The sequence below is a fragment of the Aquarana catesbeiana genome, linkage group LG01 (genome assembly GCF_042186555.1).
Source record: "Aquarana catesbeiana isolate 2022-GZ linkage group LG01, ASM4218655v1, whole genome shotgun sequence".
Taxonomy (NCBI): Eukaryota; Metazoa; Chordata; class Amphibia; order Anura; family Ranidae; genus Aquarana; species Aquarana catesbeiana.
Window position 1 is genome coordinate 868,366,257 of NC_133324.1, and position 18,340 is coordinate 868,384,596.

At 42.6% G+C, this 18,340-nt stretch overlaps 1 protein-coding gene across 5 annotated transcripts in view; it reads right to left on the minus strand.

The window, feature by feature from the left end:
- The window catches only part of LOC141117152 (ADP-ribosyl cyclase/cyclic ADP-ribose hydrolase 2-like), a 73,976-nt gene that overhangs the window by 40,969 nt on the left and 14,667 nt on the right, over positions 1–18,340 (minus strand). For all 5 annotated transcript variants that reach the window (XM_073609808.1, XM_073609798.1, XM_073609828.1 and 2 more), the window contains 3 exons: positions 16,923–17,121; positions 14,576–14,705; positions 8,307–8,442 (listed from right to left, as the gene is read on the minus strand). In XM_073609808.1, coding sequence (XP_073465909.1) covers positions 8,307–8,442; positions 14,576–14,705; positions 16,923–17,095 — 439 coding nt within the window. In that variant the 5' untranslated portion in view covers positions 17,096–17,121. The remainder of the gene's footprint in view (positions 1–8,306; positions 8,443–14,575; positions 14,706–16,922; positions 17,122–18,340) is intronic.

Genomic DNA, 18,340 nt, shown 5'->3' on the forward strand with positions numbered 1-18,340 from the left:
CAAACCCCTCTTTACTACATCAGTTCCTCAGCCACTTGTTTACTTCCCTAATCTCCCTCTGCCTTTTTGGTCTGGCTCAAAGTATCGGTAATATTTCTGAGAATACTACCTTGGAGGTCCTTTTCCTTAATTTAGCTCCTAAGTCCCTAAATACATTCTTTAGGACACTCCATCTGCCTCTGACTTTGTCATTGGTGCCAACATGCACCATGACAGCCGGGTCTTCCCCAGCCCCTCCCAGTAATCTGTCCCAGGTTGCCCTCTCTGTCCTTCTAAGACTTGAGTCTCCTACCACCAGAATCTGTCTATCTTTTCCCTTCACTTCCCCCCCCCAATCTCACTAGAGGAGTTCTTCCTCTGGCAGCTAGGAGAGTCCTTCAGCTCCAGCAGTGCTGATCCCTGACCGGTTTCACCAATGTCACTTAATGGAGCGTACTTATAGGGATGCTCCAGCCCAGGATCGGCCTCCCTGGCACTTCCCTCTCTATCCTTCCTCTATCCTTCCATCTACTTGTTTCTAGTGCCTGCACCTCTTTGTCTCCACCCACTTCTGTGCTGGCCCCTGCCGCCACCTGCCAGGTACGCTCTCAGTTCTCCTTTAGTATGCAGGGTCTTCTCAGAGCTGACAGTTGCTTCCCTAGATTCAGAACCTGGGCTTCCAAGGAAACAATGTGCTTACATTTTGCACAGCAGTATTCGCCCTCGATCAGATGATCAAGGAATGCATACATGCCACAAGATGTACACCAAGTCGCATCTCCACACCCACCAGGCATCATACCTACTAATTTAATGAGGATTGGGGATTACACCCTGTCCAAATTACCTAACAACTAGCTATCTGACACTAATACTTAACAATACAATACACAGGTACTCGCAGTCCAAGTGCACTCGCAGACCACGTGCACTCACAGTACACAGGTACTCACAATACACAAGTACACACAATACACAGGTATTAATGATCCACACACACTACTCAGACAACACTCAGGTACTCACAATACACAGGTACTCCCAACACTCACAATACTCAGGTACTACCTGACACTAGTACTCAATACAGTCCATGTGCACTCGCAGCACTCGTGTACTTACAATACACAGGTACACACTCACACTACACAGATACTTTGACCCCTGTTATTTATTTATTTATTTATTATTATTATTTATTTATTTATTTCAGGTACTTATATAGCGCCGTCAATTTACGCAGCGCTTTACATATATATATTATACATTCACATCAGTCTCTATACCCTCAAGGAGCTTACAATCTAAGGTCCCTAACTCACATTCATACCTATACTAGGGCCAATTTAGACAGGATCCAATTAACCTACCAGCATGTCTTTGGAGTGTGGGAGGAAACCGGAGTACCCGGAGGAAACCCACGCAGACACAGGGAGAACATGCAAACTCCAGGCAGGTAGTGTCGTGGTCGGGATTCTAACCAGCGACCCTTCTTACTGCTAGGCGAGAGTGCTATCCACTGCACCACTGTGCCGCCCCGAGTTATAAACCCTGGTTTTAAACTCACCACTTAGTCCAGTTCCACTTGGTCTAAGTTCCAGCAAGCAAAAAGATGAGCAGGCTCAAAATTAGTTCTACAGAAAGTTATATAGGCCTTAAGCACCTGTGACCAATTAACCACTCCCCTTAATTAGTAGGGTGAAGGAAGGAAAGAAAAAAAAGGCTGTTTAAAAAGTGACAAAAAAAGGTGTTAAAAAAGCTGCAAGGAAAAACCCCAAAAAGAACCTAAAAACGCAACACAGCAATCACCAGCAGTCAAAAGCAAATCTTGTTCACACTCTCCACTCAAGGTTTCCACTGTTCAGCTTCCAACCAGCAGACCAGTGTAAATCAGCCGCAGTGTTTCTGATTACTGCCACACTACACCCCAGTGTGATCAGACCAGTGCAGTGTTGCCTCTGCCTGCTGCCTTCACTAAACCTGGCCTGTTCATTGACCACATTTCTGCCTGCTGCCCTGGACTGGTTCTTTGCCTGTTTGCTGACCTTTACCTGTGGCCTTAACGGACCCATCTGCACCTCCCGCTGACTACTTTCCTGCGAGACACCAGTCCCAGCCATCCTCTGTGTGAAACTGCACTCCAGGAACCACAGGAACTCTTTTGTTCTTCCTTTCTTCTGCCTACTCTACTTCCTGGCCACTGAACAAGGGATTCCTGGGTGCAGCCACATACCAGTAGGATAGGCTTACTTAGTTTATAGGAACTGGGACTGCTAGAGGTGACTCTATTCCTTGATCACTCGTACAGTGGCGATCAATACAGTACGTTGGTTTGACACAATTGGTTGATTATGTGAAAAAAAAATGTAAGTTGTTCGTTTTACAAATCAATTGTGACAAAAAATTACAACTTCAAAAAACTTAAAATGCCTCTTACTAAATACCTTGGGCTGTCTACTTTCCAAAAAGGGATTATTTGAGGAGTATTTTTGCTGTGTTGGCATTTTAGTGCCCCAAGAAATTAGGCAGTCAGTACATTGAGATTGATCGTTTTTTTTTTTAAATATATATATATATATATATATATATATATATATATATATATATATATATATGTATATGTATATATACAGTATCTCACAAAAGTGAGTACACCCCTCACATTTTTGTAAATATTTTATTATATCTTTGCATGTGACAACAAAAAATGACACTTTGCTACAATGTAAAGTAGTGAGTATACAGCTTATATATTTGCTGTCCTTTCAAAATAACTCAACACACAACCATTAATGTCTAAACCACTGGCAACAAAAGTGAGTACACCCCTAAGTGCCGGTTCACACTACTGCGACTTAGGATCCGACTTGTCAGACCTCAAGTCGCCCCAAGTCGCTTGACATCAGAAATTCCATGCAAGTGAATGAGAGCCGTCTTAATGTACGCTACTGAAGTCTCTCCGACTTCAGAAAAGGTCCCTGTACTACTTCAAGGCGACTTCTAGGCGACTTGTACCCATAGATTTCAATGGAAGTCACCTACAAGTCGGATCGTGGTCTATAGTGAAGCGACTTCACAGGAAGAGAAGATGGTTTTCTCAAGCAAACCCCTCCCTCCCCCAGAGCTGATTGGTGTCGCCCTCAGGTCGTGTCCAGGTCGCCTCGCAAAGTCGCGGCCAGAGTCGTGTTGCCCCTGTGTGAACCGAGCCTAAGTTAAAATGTCCAAATTGGGCCCAAAGTGTCAATATTTTGTGTGGCCACCATTATTTTCCAGCACTGCTTTAACCCTCTTGGGCATGGAGTTCACCAGAGCTTCACAGATTCCCACTGGAGTCCTCTTCCACTCCTCCATGACGACATCACGGAGCTGGTGGATGTTAGAGACCTTGCGCTCCTCCACTTTCCGTTTGAGGATGCCCCAGAGATGCTCAATAGGGTTTAGGTCTGGAGACATGCTTGGCCAGTTCATCACCTCTACCCTCAGCTTCTTTAGCAAGGGAGTGGTTATCTTGGAGGTGTGTTTGGGATCATTATCATGTTGGAATACTGCCCTTCGGCCCAGTCTCCGAAGGGAGGAGATCATGCTCTGCTTCAGTATGTCACAGTACATGTTGGCATTCATGGTTCCCTCAATGAACTGTAGCTCCCCAGTGCCGGCAGCACTCATGCAGCCCCAGACCATGACACTCCCACCACCATGCTTGACTGTAGGCAAGACACACTTATCTTTGTACTCCTCACCTGGTTGCCGCCACACATGCTTGACACCATCTGAACCAAATACATTTATCTTGCTTTCATCAGACCACAGGACATGGTTCCAGTAATCCATGTCCTTAGTCTGCTTGTCTTCAGCAAACTGTTTGTGGGCTTTCTTGTGCATCATCTTTAGAAGAGGCTTCCTTCTGGGATGACAGCCATACATACCAATTTGATGCAGTGTGCGGCGTATGGTCTGAGCACTGACAGGCTGACCCCCCACCCCTTCAACCTCTGCTGCAATGCTGGCAGCACTAATATGTCTATTTCCGAAAGACAACCTCTGGATATGACGCTGAGCACGTGCACTCAACCTCTTTGGTCGACCATGGCGAGGCCTGTTCTGAGTGGAACCTATCCTGTTACACCGCTGTATGGTCTTGGCCACTGTGCTGCAGCTCAGTTTCAGGATCTTGGCAATCTTCTTATAGCCTAGGCCATCTTTATGTAGAGAAACTATTATTTTTTTAAGATCGTCAGAGAGTTCTTTGCCATGAGGTGCCATGTTGAACTTCCAGTGATCAGTATGAGAGATTGAGAGCGATAACACCAAATTTAACACACCTGCTCCCCATTAAGACCTGAGACCTTGTAAAACTAACGAGTCACATGACACTGGGGAAGGAAAATGGCTAATTGGGCCCAATTTGGACATTTTCACTTAGGGGTGTACTCACATTTGTTGCCAGTGGTTTAGACATTAATGGCTGTGTGTTGAGTTATTTTGAGGGGACAGCAAATTTACACTGTTATACAAGCTGTACACTCACTACTTTACATTGTAGCAAAGTGTCATTTCTTCAGTGTTGTCACATGAAAAGATATAATAAAATATTTACATAAATGTGAGGGGTGCACTCACTTTTGTGAGATACTGTATATATATATATATATATATATATATATATATATATATATATATAAAGAAATGTAGTAGAATACATTTTGCCTTGAATTTATGAAGAAATATTATGTTTGCAAAATATAACAGAAACTAATCCTTTTTCAAAATTTTCTGTCTTTTTGTATTTATATAATATCAAAAAATAAAAAGCACAGTGGTGATTAAGTACCACCAAAAGAAAGTTCTATCTGTATAAAAAAAAAAAAAATCATTTCATTTGGTTACAGTGCTGTTATTTAAAATGTGACAGAGCTGAAATATGAAACATGGCCTGTTCAGGAATGGGGTAAAAGTGTTTAGTCTTGAAGTGATTAACAACTAGGAAACAATCTTTGCAAAATTCTTTGCACTGGTGTACCTAATTTATAAACATATTGACTACATTTTTTAAAATTTCAGACAGGTGTCCTTGTTAGAGATGGTGAAGGACTTATTTTAGAATGGTGCAATGCTATATCTGGCCACCAGATGGAGACAATTTACAAGAAAAGCTGCAAGGCAGAAGTAAATGCATCCCAACTTTGGAGACTGAGGGGTCTTGTACATTCACAATCCTAAACTGTTGGGATACATCGCTCATTTTTATATAAAAGAAGAATAGTTAAGGTGATAAAATGAGGAAGTTTTGTTCTCTTAAGTTATACACTCTTGGACTTCTGTGAATGAAAGGTGAACAATGTAAGCATTGAAATTGTTCTTTTATGCAATTATTTATTTAGCAATTTATTCTTTTTAGCATGTTTTTTGAAGAACCATTCTTATATTCATCTGCAACAGTTTTATTCAGTCATTTGTGCTTTAACTTTGCGCTAGGCTCTGCAGTGCAGAGAAGCCTACAATAGCTGTACCCTCAGAGATGCTTAGTAGCACTATGAAAACAGCTGATCAACAAGGATTCTAAAAATGGGGACCTTCTGCTTGTACCTAGAGGACGGGGAGGTTCACAGCACTTAATCATGTTAATTGATAATGCATACTCACACTACATCTACTGACATCAAAGGCTGGTAGTATACTTCTAGTACTGTCAATAGTGTTACACTGTTTTTTTTGTTTTTTTTTTTTATAGCATTCACACACCGCATTGGGTGATGAACACATACACTGACCCCAAACCCTAATCCAGCTTTTAAGTTGCCCCCTAAAAAACTATTTTCATATAAAACCTTTAATCCAACCAATCTCATAAAATTAACATTTATCTCCCTTTAACATAAATACCTTAACCAAAGCCTAAAATTGACTTATCAGTTGGGTAGCCCATGCTAATGCCTAGTACACACAGGCCGAATGTCGGGAGACAGCGGCCGGTTCAGTAAAAACCAGCCGACATTCAGCCTGTGTGTATGTCAGCCGGTCCGACAGAAGTCAGCTGTTTGGCCAGCTTCTGTCAGACAAGTATGCTGGAAAACCAGCAGCCAACCGGCTCCAGATCAGCGCTCTCAGTCAATGGCCGAGAGCAATGATTGGTGTGTTCTGATGAAGGGGCCGTCCCCCTGTCAGAACACAACAGCTCAGCAGGGGAGATCACTGTACTAACATCAGATCATTAGTACAGTGGCTCCAACAGGAGCTGTCAGTGTGTACCAGGTTAGTGTTAGTGTGTACCAGGCTTAACTCTATTATACATTTCTTGCACTTCCATGATATTGGCAGGGATACTGAATGCTTGAGGTATTAGAAACTGACTATATCTACTTGCCGACCTCCCCATAGCAGATTTACTGCTACAGGGTGGCCGCGCTGTGCAGAATCACGTGTATATTGTATATGCGATCCTGAACTTCCAAGTTTAGGGCGCGAGTGCGCACCGGCAGTGGCTTGCTCCCACTGTGTTTTAACACAGCAGGAGCTGATCAGTGGGTCCCCGCAGATCTGATCTCCACCGGCTCCCACCGATGGCTCGTTACACTGACAGAGTGCCAATCTGTCTATGTCTATGTAAACAAGGCAGACTGTCATTCTGCCAATACAGAAGACATGGATCCTGTGTCTCTGTAAAGCAGAAACACCGATCCATGTTTACCAGTAGTAAAAGTACCTCTCCCACTACACTGAAACATTAGCTAGGCACAAATTTAACCCTTTGATCGCCCCTGATGTTAACCCCTTCCCTGCCCATGTCATTAGTGCAGTGACAGTGCATATATTTTTAGCACTGATTACTGTATTAGACCCCTTTCACACTGGGGCGTTTCTTCAGGTGCTTTTGGGCTAAAAATAGCGCCTGTAAAGCGCCTGAAAAACGCCTCCCCTGCAGCCCCAATGTGAGAGCCTGAGTGCTTTCATACGTGGCAGTGCGCTTGCAGGAGGTTAGAAAAAGTCCTGCTAGCAGCATCTTTCGGGTGGTGCAAGAGCATTGTGTACCATCGCTCCTCCACCGCCCCGCCATAGGAATCAATGGGCAAGGCTGCAAAGCACATGCAAAGCTTTGAACCCTTTATTTGGCTGCTAGCGAGGGTTAAAAGTGCCCCGCTAGTAGCCGAAAAGCCCCATTATTACAGCAGTAAAGCGCCGCTAATGCCCCCCGCCCCAGTGTGAAAGTAGCTTTGGTGTCACTGGTCCCCAGAAAAGTGTCAAAAGTGTCAGTTAGGTGTTTGATTTGTCCGATGCAATATCGCAGTCCTGCTATAAGTCGCTGTTTGCCATCATTACTAGTAAAAAAATAAATAAAAATATCCCATAGTTTGTAAACGCTATAACTTTTGCACAAACAAATCAATCTACGCTTATTGGGATTTTTTTTTTACTAAAAATATGTAGCAGAATACACATTGGCCTAAATTGATGAAGAAATTTGATTTTTTTACATTTTTTATCTGATATGTTCTATAGCAGAAAGTAAAAAATATTGTTTTTTTTCATTCAAAATTGTCTGACTTTTTTGTTTATAGCTCATTGTCATGATAAATATGGCGTTTTTTTACATTTTTTTATTGGATGTGTTTTAGAGCAGAAAGTAAAAATAGTTTTTTTTTTTTTGTTTTTTTTTCTGAATTGTTGGACGTTCTTTGTTTATAGTGCAAAAAATAAGAAACACAACACAAACAAAACACAGAATTGTATTTGGGTACAGTGTTGCACAACCACGCAATTATCAGTAATGCCTCGTACACACGATCGGACATTCCGACAACAAAATCCCTGGATTTTTTCTGACGGATGTTGGCTCAAACTTGTCTTGCATACACACGGTTGCACAAAGTTGGTTGGAAATTCCAAACGGCAAGAACGCGGTGACGTACAACACATACGACGAGCCGAGAAAAATGAAGATCAATAGCCAGTGCTGCTCTTCTGCTTGATTCTGAGCATGGGTGGCACTTTGTGCGTCGGAATTGTGTACACACGATCGGAATTTCCGACAACGGATTTTGTTGTCGGAAAATTTGAGAACCAGATCTCAAATTTTGTGTGTCGGAAATTCCTATGGAAAATGTGTGATGGAGCCTACACGCGGTCGGAATTTCCGACAACAAGGTCCTATCACACGTTTTCCCGTAGGAAAATCCTATCGTGTGTACGGGGCATTGGAGTAACGAAGTGCTGTATCGTAAAAAATGGCCTGGTCAGGAAGGGGGGTAAACCTTCCAGAGGTGAAGTGAATATATAGTAAAATAAATATCAAATTCACACTACATATTATTTTACATCCCACAGCTCACCTGTCCCAGTGACTGATCCACAGAAGTTGAGATCATCTGCCACCCATCCACTTAGCGTGTCACCAAGGCCCATGTACCGCTTGGTCTTGTCTGTGTATTTGTTCACCAAGCCTTTGTTGTTTTCCCAGAAAAGTGACTTTAATAGATAAAGAAAATAACTTAGGATACTTTTATTTTTGCATGCAAAACATGGAAAAAAGCACCATATCAGGGTACAGTACACCACCCCTGCCCAAACACCTACCCTAAAATCATATTTTAATACAAAGTGTCACCAAGAGCGTAACTACAGATCATGGGGCCTCATTGGAAAAAATGTAATGGGGCGGCCTGGTGTCCTCTCTCTGTGGCACTTGGCAGTGTCACCCGTGACAATACTGTCACTGATCTTAAAGAATGATGAAATTAGGGACAAACATCAGGAGAGAGGTCAGCATAGTCAGTACACTACTAGGGACCAGTACTATAGGTTTTCAGGTAATAGATGACAGCAGTGCAGGGAATTAACTTTTCATTTTTCAGAAAACTACTCAGTCAGTACTCAGTAGTTTCCCAATATTTTTCAAGATATCAAATATAAGATCTCATGAACTTTTAGTGTAAACTCTATTGCCCTCCAACCCCCAAAGCATACAAGTGCAAGTTCTGCTCTCTGTTCCAACTGTCATTCTAAGGGCTAGTTTACACTTGCTTTAAAACAAGGCTTCGGACACGCTTTTGTTAAAGCTTTCTGAACGCCAGTCAAAGCCCATGTCACTAAATAAAACAGTTAGATTACAGTCCTATTTACACCTTGCTTTTGCTTGGTGCTTCGATGAGGCTTCGATGAGGCTTCGGTGGGGCTTCAGTTGGGCTTCAAGCGATCTTTGCCATAGACTTCTATGGAGGCCTTGAAGACGCTTTGAAGCACCACTAAAGCTACATGGGATATAATTTTTGAAGCAAAGCTGAAGCAAAGCAAAGCAAAGCAAAAGCAAGGTGTAAATAGGACTGTAAACTAACCATTTCTTTTAGGGCTCATTTACACTTGCTTCGGCTTCAACACACATTAACGGCTAGTTTACACTTGCTTCAAAATTGGGGCTTTAGACAGGCTTTGGTAAAGCTCTCTGAGCGCCAGTCAAAGCTCCTGTCACTAATTAAAATAGTTAGCTTACAGTCCTATTTACACCTTGCTTTTGCTTTGCTTTGGCTTCGCTTCAAAAATTATACCCCATGTAGCTTTGGTGGTGCTTCGAAGCTTCTTCAAAGCCTCCATAGAAGTATATGGCAAAGCTCGCTTGAAGCCCAAACAAAGCCTCATCGAAGACCCACCAAAGCCTCATCGAAGCTGCCACAAAGCCTCACTGAAGCCCCACCAAAACCTCATTGAAGCACCAAGCAAAAGCAAGGTGTAAACAGGAGTGTAAGCTAACCATTTTATTTAGTGACAGGGGCTTTGGCTGGCATTCAGAGAGCTTTAACAAAGCCTGTCCGAAGCCTTGTTTTGAAAAAAGTGTAAACTATAAAAACATAGGTATCGCCCTTTGGGACTTTATATGAGGTGTGCACAATTGGCCAATGAAATGGACAAATATAAATAAAATAAAAACATATGTTGCAGAAATGATCACGCATGAAAGAGTAGCATAAACAAAGGCAAAGCCGATTCAATTTTGCACATGGTTAAAGATTGCATTACATATGAAATACATGAGTATACATAACATCTAATACACCCGACGTGTTTCGCGAGATGTGACTCGCTCTTGCGTGTGGGATATATCTGAAAAAGAATGACCAAAAAGGTAATGTAACCCATTACCGATTGGTCATGCTGATTGCCGAGTATGGGGTCTTTTCTTTTTCTGTAAGGCCCCTCTTACCATTTGTCCATTATTTATTCACGTGTTACATTACTTTTTTGGTCATTCATTTTCAGATATATCCTACATGCATCCACCCCTGAAGAGCGAGTTACATCTCTCGGATGTGTTAGATGTTATGTATACTCATGTATTTCATATGTAATGCAATCTTAACCATGTGCAAAATTGTATCGGCTTTGCCTTTGTTTATATATATGGTTGTGTAGAAAGATCTGGACAGCTGCTAAGCTGTATCACTCCAGCGGTGTCATATGTACCTTATAATCCTATTTATTAAATAAAGAAGAATTTTATGTGCCTATCCTGGTGTGCAGCTGTCCAGATCTTTCTACACGACCATATCTGTACCAGCAATTGCCAGCCCCTGGGGCTCTCTGCCTTTTTGCCTTGGAGGAAAAGAGACTTCAGTTGGGCTTGTCCGGAGTGGTGGTAACTATCTTTTTTTCATTCAATGTATCTGGACTTTTGTCTTTGTTTATGCTACTCTTTCATGTGCGATCATTTCTGCAACATATGTTTTTATTTTATTTATATTTGTCAATTTCATCGGCCAATTGTGCACACCTCATATAAAGTCCCAAAGGGCGATACCTATGTTTTTTTTGTACTATTAGGGATGGAGGTGTGTCACTGGTGACACCAGACCTTTCTTTTATTTGCAAGTGTAAACTAGCTGTTAATGTGTGTTGAAGCCGAAGAAAGTGTAAATGAGCCCTAATGCCGCGTACACGCGGTTGGACTTTCCGGCAGGAAAAGTCAGACGGAATCTTTTCACTGGACATTCCACTCGTGTGTGGGCCTCATCAGACTTTTTTTTTTCAAAAATTCTGACGGACCTAGAAATAGAACATGTTTTAAATCTTTCCAACAGAATCAGTTCCTATCGGGAAAACCGCTTGTCTGTATGCTGTTCCGACAGACCAAAAACGACGTATGCTCTGAAGCAAGTACAACACAGCAACTATTGGCTACTCGCTATTGAACTTCCTTTTTCTAGTCCCGTCGTATGTGTTGTACGTCACCACGTTCTGGACGGCCGAACTTTGGTGTGAGCATGTGTAGGCAAGACAGTTTCAGCAGAACTCCGTCGGAAAAACCTTCAGAGTTTATTCCGACGGAAAAACTGGTCGTGTGTACAGGGCATTAGAGTATGATAAAGCAGAAACAAAAGGCAGGTTAGTATGTTGAAATTATTGTACATAAATCTAATACTGCATGAGCATATAGACTGGATACAAAGAGAGAGTGAGATCGGAGAGAGCGAAGTGAGCATGACTACAACTATTAATGGCATTAGATCAAAAGCTCAGCTGCTCAGGAGCTGGAAATTCTTCCTGTGACAAGCAGCCACCTGCAGCCACAAGTGATTCTACCTACCTGGGGCCAGCAAATTGTGACCCAGATGTACCAGGTGCCATCCTTTAACCCTGCTTACTGCCTCTCAAACCTTAGATCAGAGCAGCAATAGTCATTGCAGAACTAAGAGAAGTTCTAGGCTCTTCCTTGGCTCTGACATATTATTTGACACAACTTATGAGAGTCCTATAAGGACTTCTGTCACTGCTGGGTGCAGCTGCATATGAGGCCTGAAGTGAATTTTAAAGGGGAAGGGGAGTTTGTGCTTTTGGCAATTTTAGCTCAGGAAAGGGGGTCACTTTGCTTGTGCAGGAAATATGTGGGTTAGTTACTCCTGACTTATGCACTGTATGTTATGTACTACTAATCATTGCACTGTGCAGGGGCATTGCTAGGTGGCAAAAAGACCAGGCGGGGGGGGGGGGGTTTGGCGACAGTAGTGGAGCTGGGTTTTTTGGCTGGGCGGTGTGGGTAAGCTCACTTGCTGGTTGCTGCCTGGCTTACTGGTGCCTGCTTGACACACTGACCTACCTACCTGACACGCACTGACCTACCTGACATACATACACTGACCTACCTACTTGACACGCATTGACCTACCTGACATGCACTGACCTACCTGACACGCACTGACCTACCTGACACGCACTGACTTCCCTGACACACATACACTGACCTATCTACCTGACACGCACTGACTTCCCTGACACACATACACTGACCTATCTACCTGACACGCACTGACCTACCTGACACACATATAGGGCGTACACACAGTCGGACTTTGTTCGGACATTCCGACAACAAAATCCTAGGATTTTTTCCGACGGATGTTGGCTCAAACTTGTTTTGTCTACACACGGTCGCACAAAGTTGTCGGAAAATCCGATCGTTCTAAACGCGGTGACGTAAAACACGTACGTCGGGACTATAAACGGGGCAGTGGCCAATAGCTTTCATCTCTTTATTTATTCTGAGCATGCGTGGCACTTTGTCCGTCGGATTTGTGTACACACGATCGGAATTTCCGACAACAGATTTTGTTTTCGGAAAATTTTATCTCCTGCTCTCCAACTTTGTGTGTCGGAAAATCCGACGGAAAATGTCCGATGGAGCCCACACACGGTCGGAATTTCCGACAACACGCTCCGATCGGACATTGTCCATCGGAAAATCCGACCGTGTGTACGGGGCAATACACTGACCTACCTGACATACACTGACATACATACACTGACCTACCTGACCTACACTGACCTACCTGACATACATACACTGATGGTAGTGACACACACTGACCTACCTGACCAGAAGACTTCATGTGTCCTGCAGCAGCAGCTCAGCCGTGGTGTGTGGTGCCCGCCCATCATTACAGCAGGCAGGGAGAGGACTCAGAGGACTGAGAGGAGAGAGGAGAGCCGAATGAGGATCTCACAGTGGTGCGGCGGCTGCATTGTAATTCCCGCCTTTTGGAGCTTGCAGCGCCTATGATGGACATCACACGTCCTTCGGCCCCACCATTGGACCAGTGGGACGTCCATAATAGGCACTGCAGGCTCCAGAAGGTGGGACCTGCTATGTGACTCGGCCACACTCGGCGGTGCTTGGCATCAGATCAGTCCCCGCTCGGTGGTGCTTAGGTCTATTAATAGAACCTCGCCCACTCGAGACCCGGGGCTTTTGGGGACCCACTCAGGGCTTCAGCCACGGTCAGCCCCCCCTGCCAACGCCACTGCACTGTGTGTCACATAGTACTGACCCCTGCAATCCCCCCCCCCCTCCCTTCCACCTCATTCTCAGACCCCTTCTTTATCCTCTTCTCTAGGTAATAGAAATTCCATGTTATATATCTTCTATTTTATCAAACCATTCTCTAATTTTTGGACTCTCTACTTCCTTCCATTTCCTCAGTATTAAGCTTTTTGCACCGTTCATCATATGTACAATCATTGCGTTTCTGTATTCTTTTATAACCTTTGAACTGTGCATTGCTTACTACTGACCTCTGAACTGTGCATTACTTACTAATGACCCCTGCACTCTGCATTACAAACTACTGACCCCTGCAGTCTGCTACATACTTCTGACCTCTGAACTGTGCTCTACATACTAATGACCTCTATAATCTGTGTTACTTACTCTTGACCCCTGCACTCTGCATTAGTCATTATTGACCTCTGCACTCTGCATTAATTCTGAACCCTGCACTTTGCATTACATACTACTGACCTCTGAACTCTGTGTTATATACTCCTGACCCACCCCTGTCCTGTGCATTACATACCACTGACCTCTGCATACTACGTTACTGACACCTAACTTCAGCACACTAGTCAGTGGTTACATACCACTGACCTGAACTCTGCATTATTTTCTCCTGACCCCTGCACACTGTGTTATGTACTACTGACCTCTGAATTCTATAATACATACTACTGACCTCTGAACTGTACTTACAACAGACCCTTGGACTCTTCAAACCTTCTTTACTTTTAAAAGGGGGCTTTCTAGGTAATCTCCCTAAAACAAGTTGTGCTGCACCCTGCTGTTCTTTGATCTCTATGTTGTTCAGGTAGATTTGCCTACCTCTGGTCTAACTCATTCAGGTGCACGTGACTCGCACCTTTTCCACCTACATTACAGTGCTAGTGCTTGGCAATTGTCCACTCAACCACCAAATCCTATTACTTGGGGATGGGGGGCAGAATCTTTAGCGCTGTTGCGAACCTGTGGCACATAAGTCAGGAATTAAGAGTTTCCATCACAAATAAACAACATAAAAGAATCAATATTGTTTTGTCCATACATATGGAAATCAGTCTTGGAAGCCTAGGGATCTACATGCTCTTAATCTAAATCATTGCAAGCGTTTCCCCATACGGATGTATAACTGAAGTATCGTTCTCTTTTCTCCAGTCAATGATCAATTCCACTGATTTTCTTAAAAGCTGAAAATTTGCAACCAGCTCAAATGTTGTTTTATGTACTTGGTAATTTCCATGTTGCTATCACAGTTACAAATAAATAAACCATAATGATTTGTACCTTATCTGTTGGGATGTCATGGTGTGTCATGTTGATAAAGAGCTCATAATCAGATGGAATGACAGAACAGGGATCCTTGCTGGCAAAGGCACTCTTAAAAGTGGCCCATATAGCAGAGCAGTTTTTATCACTATAACAACAATAAAATATAATTAATCTGCGATCTAAATATAAACTTTATAGTTTTTAATTACAGAGTTGATAAGATCCCAGAATATATTTACAGACATAAATTCTCAGTGATAGTAGATACTCCATAATAATTGCGGGCATTCTCTACTGGAAGCCAAGCCAGTGCAAGAGGATTTCAGAGCCTAGGGCCTGATGGATGTTCAGGGGCTGATCTACAACCTTCATCCTACTGCAGTAAACAATGGGGATAGTTCAACTGATCAAAGTTGTGCACTTTTAGGCATTTGGCATCTGATGGGGAGGGCCATTCCAGTACATATTTTTTTTTTTAAATAACTAATGCGCAAACCAAGTGAACCTCAAACTAATTTCAGAGTGGATGCCAACATTAAGAATGTGTCCCCACAAATGGATATATAAAAATAATGAATGTGGCGCTAATTCAGTAGGTATAAAAAAGTGTGTAGTGCAAAAAAATGGAATAACAAAACCAATAAACAACAAATCCATAAATAGTCCAAAATATCATTAAAGCGGGGTTCCACCCAAATTTTGAACATTATCTCTATGCATTCTCTTCCTTGCCTAGATGCTGACATGCTGTGTAAAAAAATTTAAATCGCCGTAATTACCTTTTTTTTTCTAATCTTTTTAGCACTTCCTGGTTTTCCTCCCATGGGAGTAGGCGTGTTTCTAGCCTCTCCCAGACCTCCCACAGTCCCCTGGGAGCTAGTCTCAGGCTTCCCAGCATGCATTGTGCAACAGCGTCATCACAACATCTCAGTGAATGCTGGGAGCACAGCACTCACCGCATCCAGGAAATACATGCTTGTGGGCTTCAAATGCCCACAATGAAGATGGAAACCGCCTTCAGTGAATTTTATAAGTTATTCTTTACAATGAAATCGGACACAGGTGGACTTATTACACAGAACATGTGAGTAGATAAAAGTAGAGAAAAGTTTGTGAATGAACTCCAAAAAAAAAAAAAAAAACGATAGATGGGTGGACCCCCGCTTTAAAGTGTACAAAAGTGCAAAGGTGAATAAGGACCCACACTCTTCGATATCATCTAGACATATGGAAGTAAATGGTGCAGTGATAAAGTGCAGGAAAGTTCATCCAATCCTAAATGTGTAATTACACTCTCTTCCACCACCAGTGATCCACCAAGAGCTCTTGAGAAAGTTACATGATCTGTGATGCAATGCGTTGGAAGGAGTCGAGTGACGTTTTACTTCCAGTCGCGGCCGAGATTGGAAGTCCCTGTGTTTATCTTTGCTAAATACTCTGATTTTAAATTTAAGTTGCTGCTTTGAAATACATCTTTTTTTACCAAATTACTACACCATGGAGATTTCTTTTTTCTTTTTTCTTCTATGAGTTTTACATGGTGGAGAGTGGAGGATCCTGCCGTCCCTAATACTCCAAGGGGAAGACTGAGTGATTGGAGAGGATCCTTGGATTATTTACCAGAAGTGATATTAAAGATTGTGGATCCTTATTCACGTTTGCACATGCACTTTTGTACACTTTAAAGTGGTTGTAAATCCAAAAAAAAAAACCTGCAAGACAAAGGCATAATGAGCTAGTATGCATACTAGCTCATTATGAAATGCAAACCTTACACCCGTACACCGCTCCGACGAGTTACTTCCGGGAATAGCGGGCTCCGGCGATGTGATTGGCCGAGGCCACGATGACCTCACTCCCACGCATGCGCATGGAAGCTGCTGGTAACGTGCAAGTTTAGGAGATATCTGGGGTAGCTACAGGTAAGCCTTATTATAGGCTTACCTGTAGTCAAAAGTGCACTGAAAGGGTTTACAGCCACTTTAATGATATTTTAGACTATTTATGGATTTGTTGTTTATTGATTTTGTTATTTCATGTTTTTGCACTACACACTTTTTAGTTAGCACCACATTCATTATTTTTATACAAGCCAGTACATACAATGTAAATTGGGGGCTTCTCTATTCCTATTGCAATCCTTATTAATATCAATGGTAAGGATGAGGAAAACCAAACAAAACCTAGGGTTTCATTCTGCCTGTCCCTGGATACTACATGCTGTACTTTGCGTTCTTCTGTCTACAGTTATTCTAAATAAGCCAATAAGTGCTCTAATAAAATTTGAACACATGCTTTCAACTTAGATCTCTGTATTTTTTGCACTTGAGCTCATTCAGAACAGTTAGAAGACAGTGCTTACCCCACGGAAGGATTTACTATTGCAATGTAATCAGAACACCGGCCAATAATAATATCTTCTAGGTTGGGGGTGGTACCTCGCCCCTTCCATTTTTTCTCTGCAGCTCCATTCAACTGAATCAGATAAAATATATTTAACAGCAAACTTCCAAGAACACACTGAGAAATCTGCATTCTGGATCTTTGGTATATAGGACCACCTGAAGAATACGAAATGCTTCAATGTACTATTACAGGATACTGCATGTGTCATCACCAATGAAAAAAAGATTTACATAATATAAATCATGTATATATTATTTAGAAATTTCTATTCAGAATGTCTATGCATAGACTGCATGTGGCACCATAAGAACTCTATGAGTGGGATGAGGAGGTGTGCTATGTCTGAAGATCAGGGCACAGTAAGTGCAACGATTTGCATGACTCTTATCCAACAAGTCCAACAAGTGACTAAGCCACAACAAGTTCACTCCCTGCACTCCATTCTCTAACCGTTCTGAATTAGTTATTGGCTCCATATAAAGGGGACTTGCCTGAGAACCTTGGAGCAGACGGAAATGCAGACTACCAGGGTGATTTGCACTAGCTAGGCAACCTAATGATTATCAGGAGTATGGAGGGAAGTCAAATACAGATCATTATACTTACTGTGGCCTGCTATCTCAATTTCTTAAGTTCTTCTTTAAAATATAGGGGTGTACACCTTATGTTGCCTTAAAAATGTAGTGTGTAAAATTTTGTGGCATCTGGAGAGAGCAGCTCGCACTCAGTTTAATGTAGCATGTATTATGCACCAGTGTCTTCACTGGATCTGGTCCTATGAAATCCAATTGGTGTGCCAACTGAGAATATACTGTATATATTATATGTAATACACATTGGCTGTGCGGCGCTGATGGGGTTGCACAGCTGAGTATAAGACCAGGGGGGAGGGCCGGAGGCTACAAAATAAGGGTGAATACAGGACATAAAAAATGTAATAAAACAAAAGTGCGCATGTACCCTTTAAATGCAGTCACAAAGTGAAACAAAACCCAAAAAACATAATTATGAATAATAAAAGCATAAATACATATGTACCTAAAAGTCCAAAAATTATATCAAAAGTCCACTAGTGACTCAAGGTGCTTTAAGTCACATTCAAACGAATATAAGTGCCTTACCAGAGAAACGCTCACAGAGCGGTTTGAGTAATAATGAGGGTCCTGGCAATCTGCTCCAGTATGATAACAGAGGATGTCTGTCCCAATTGCCCACATTTGAATCCTCACATAATGGCGAAATGGAGGAAGGAGGCCATGCCTCCAAAACGCGTTGTCACGGCAACTGCGTGACGTCCTCAATCTCTTCCCCCCTGTATCCTGCTCATGTGGGTTCATGTGTCCTCGGAGAGCAGCGCCGACTGGACCGGGCGCA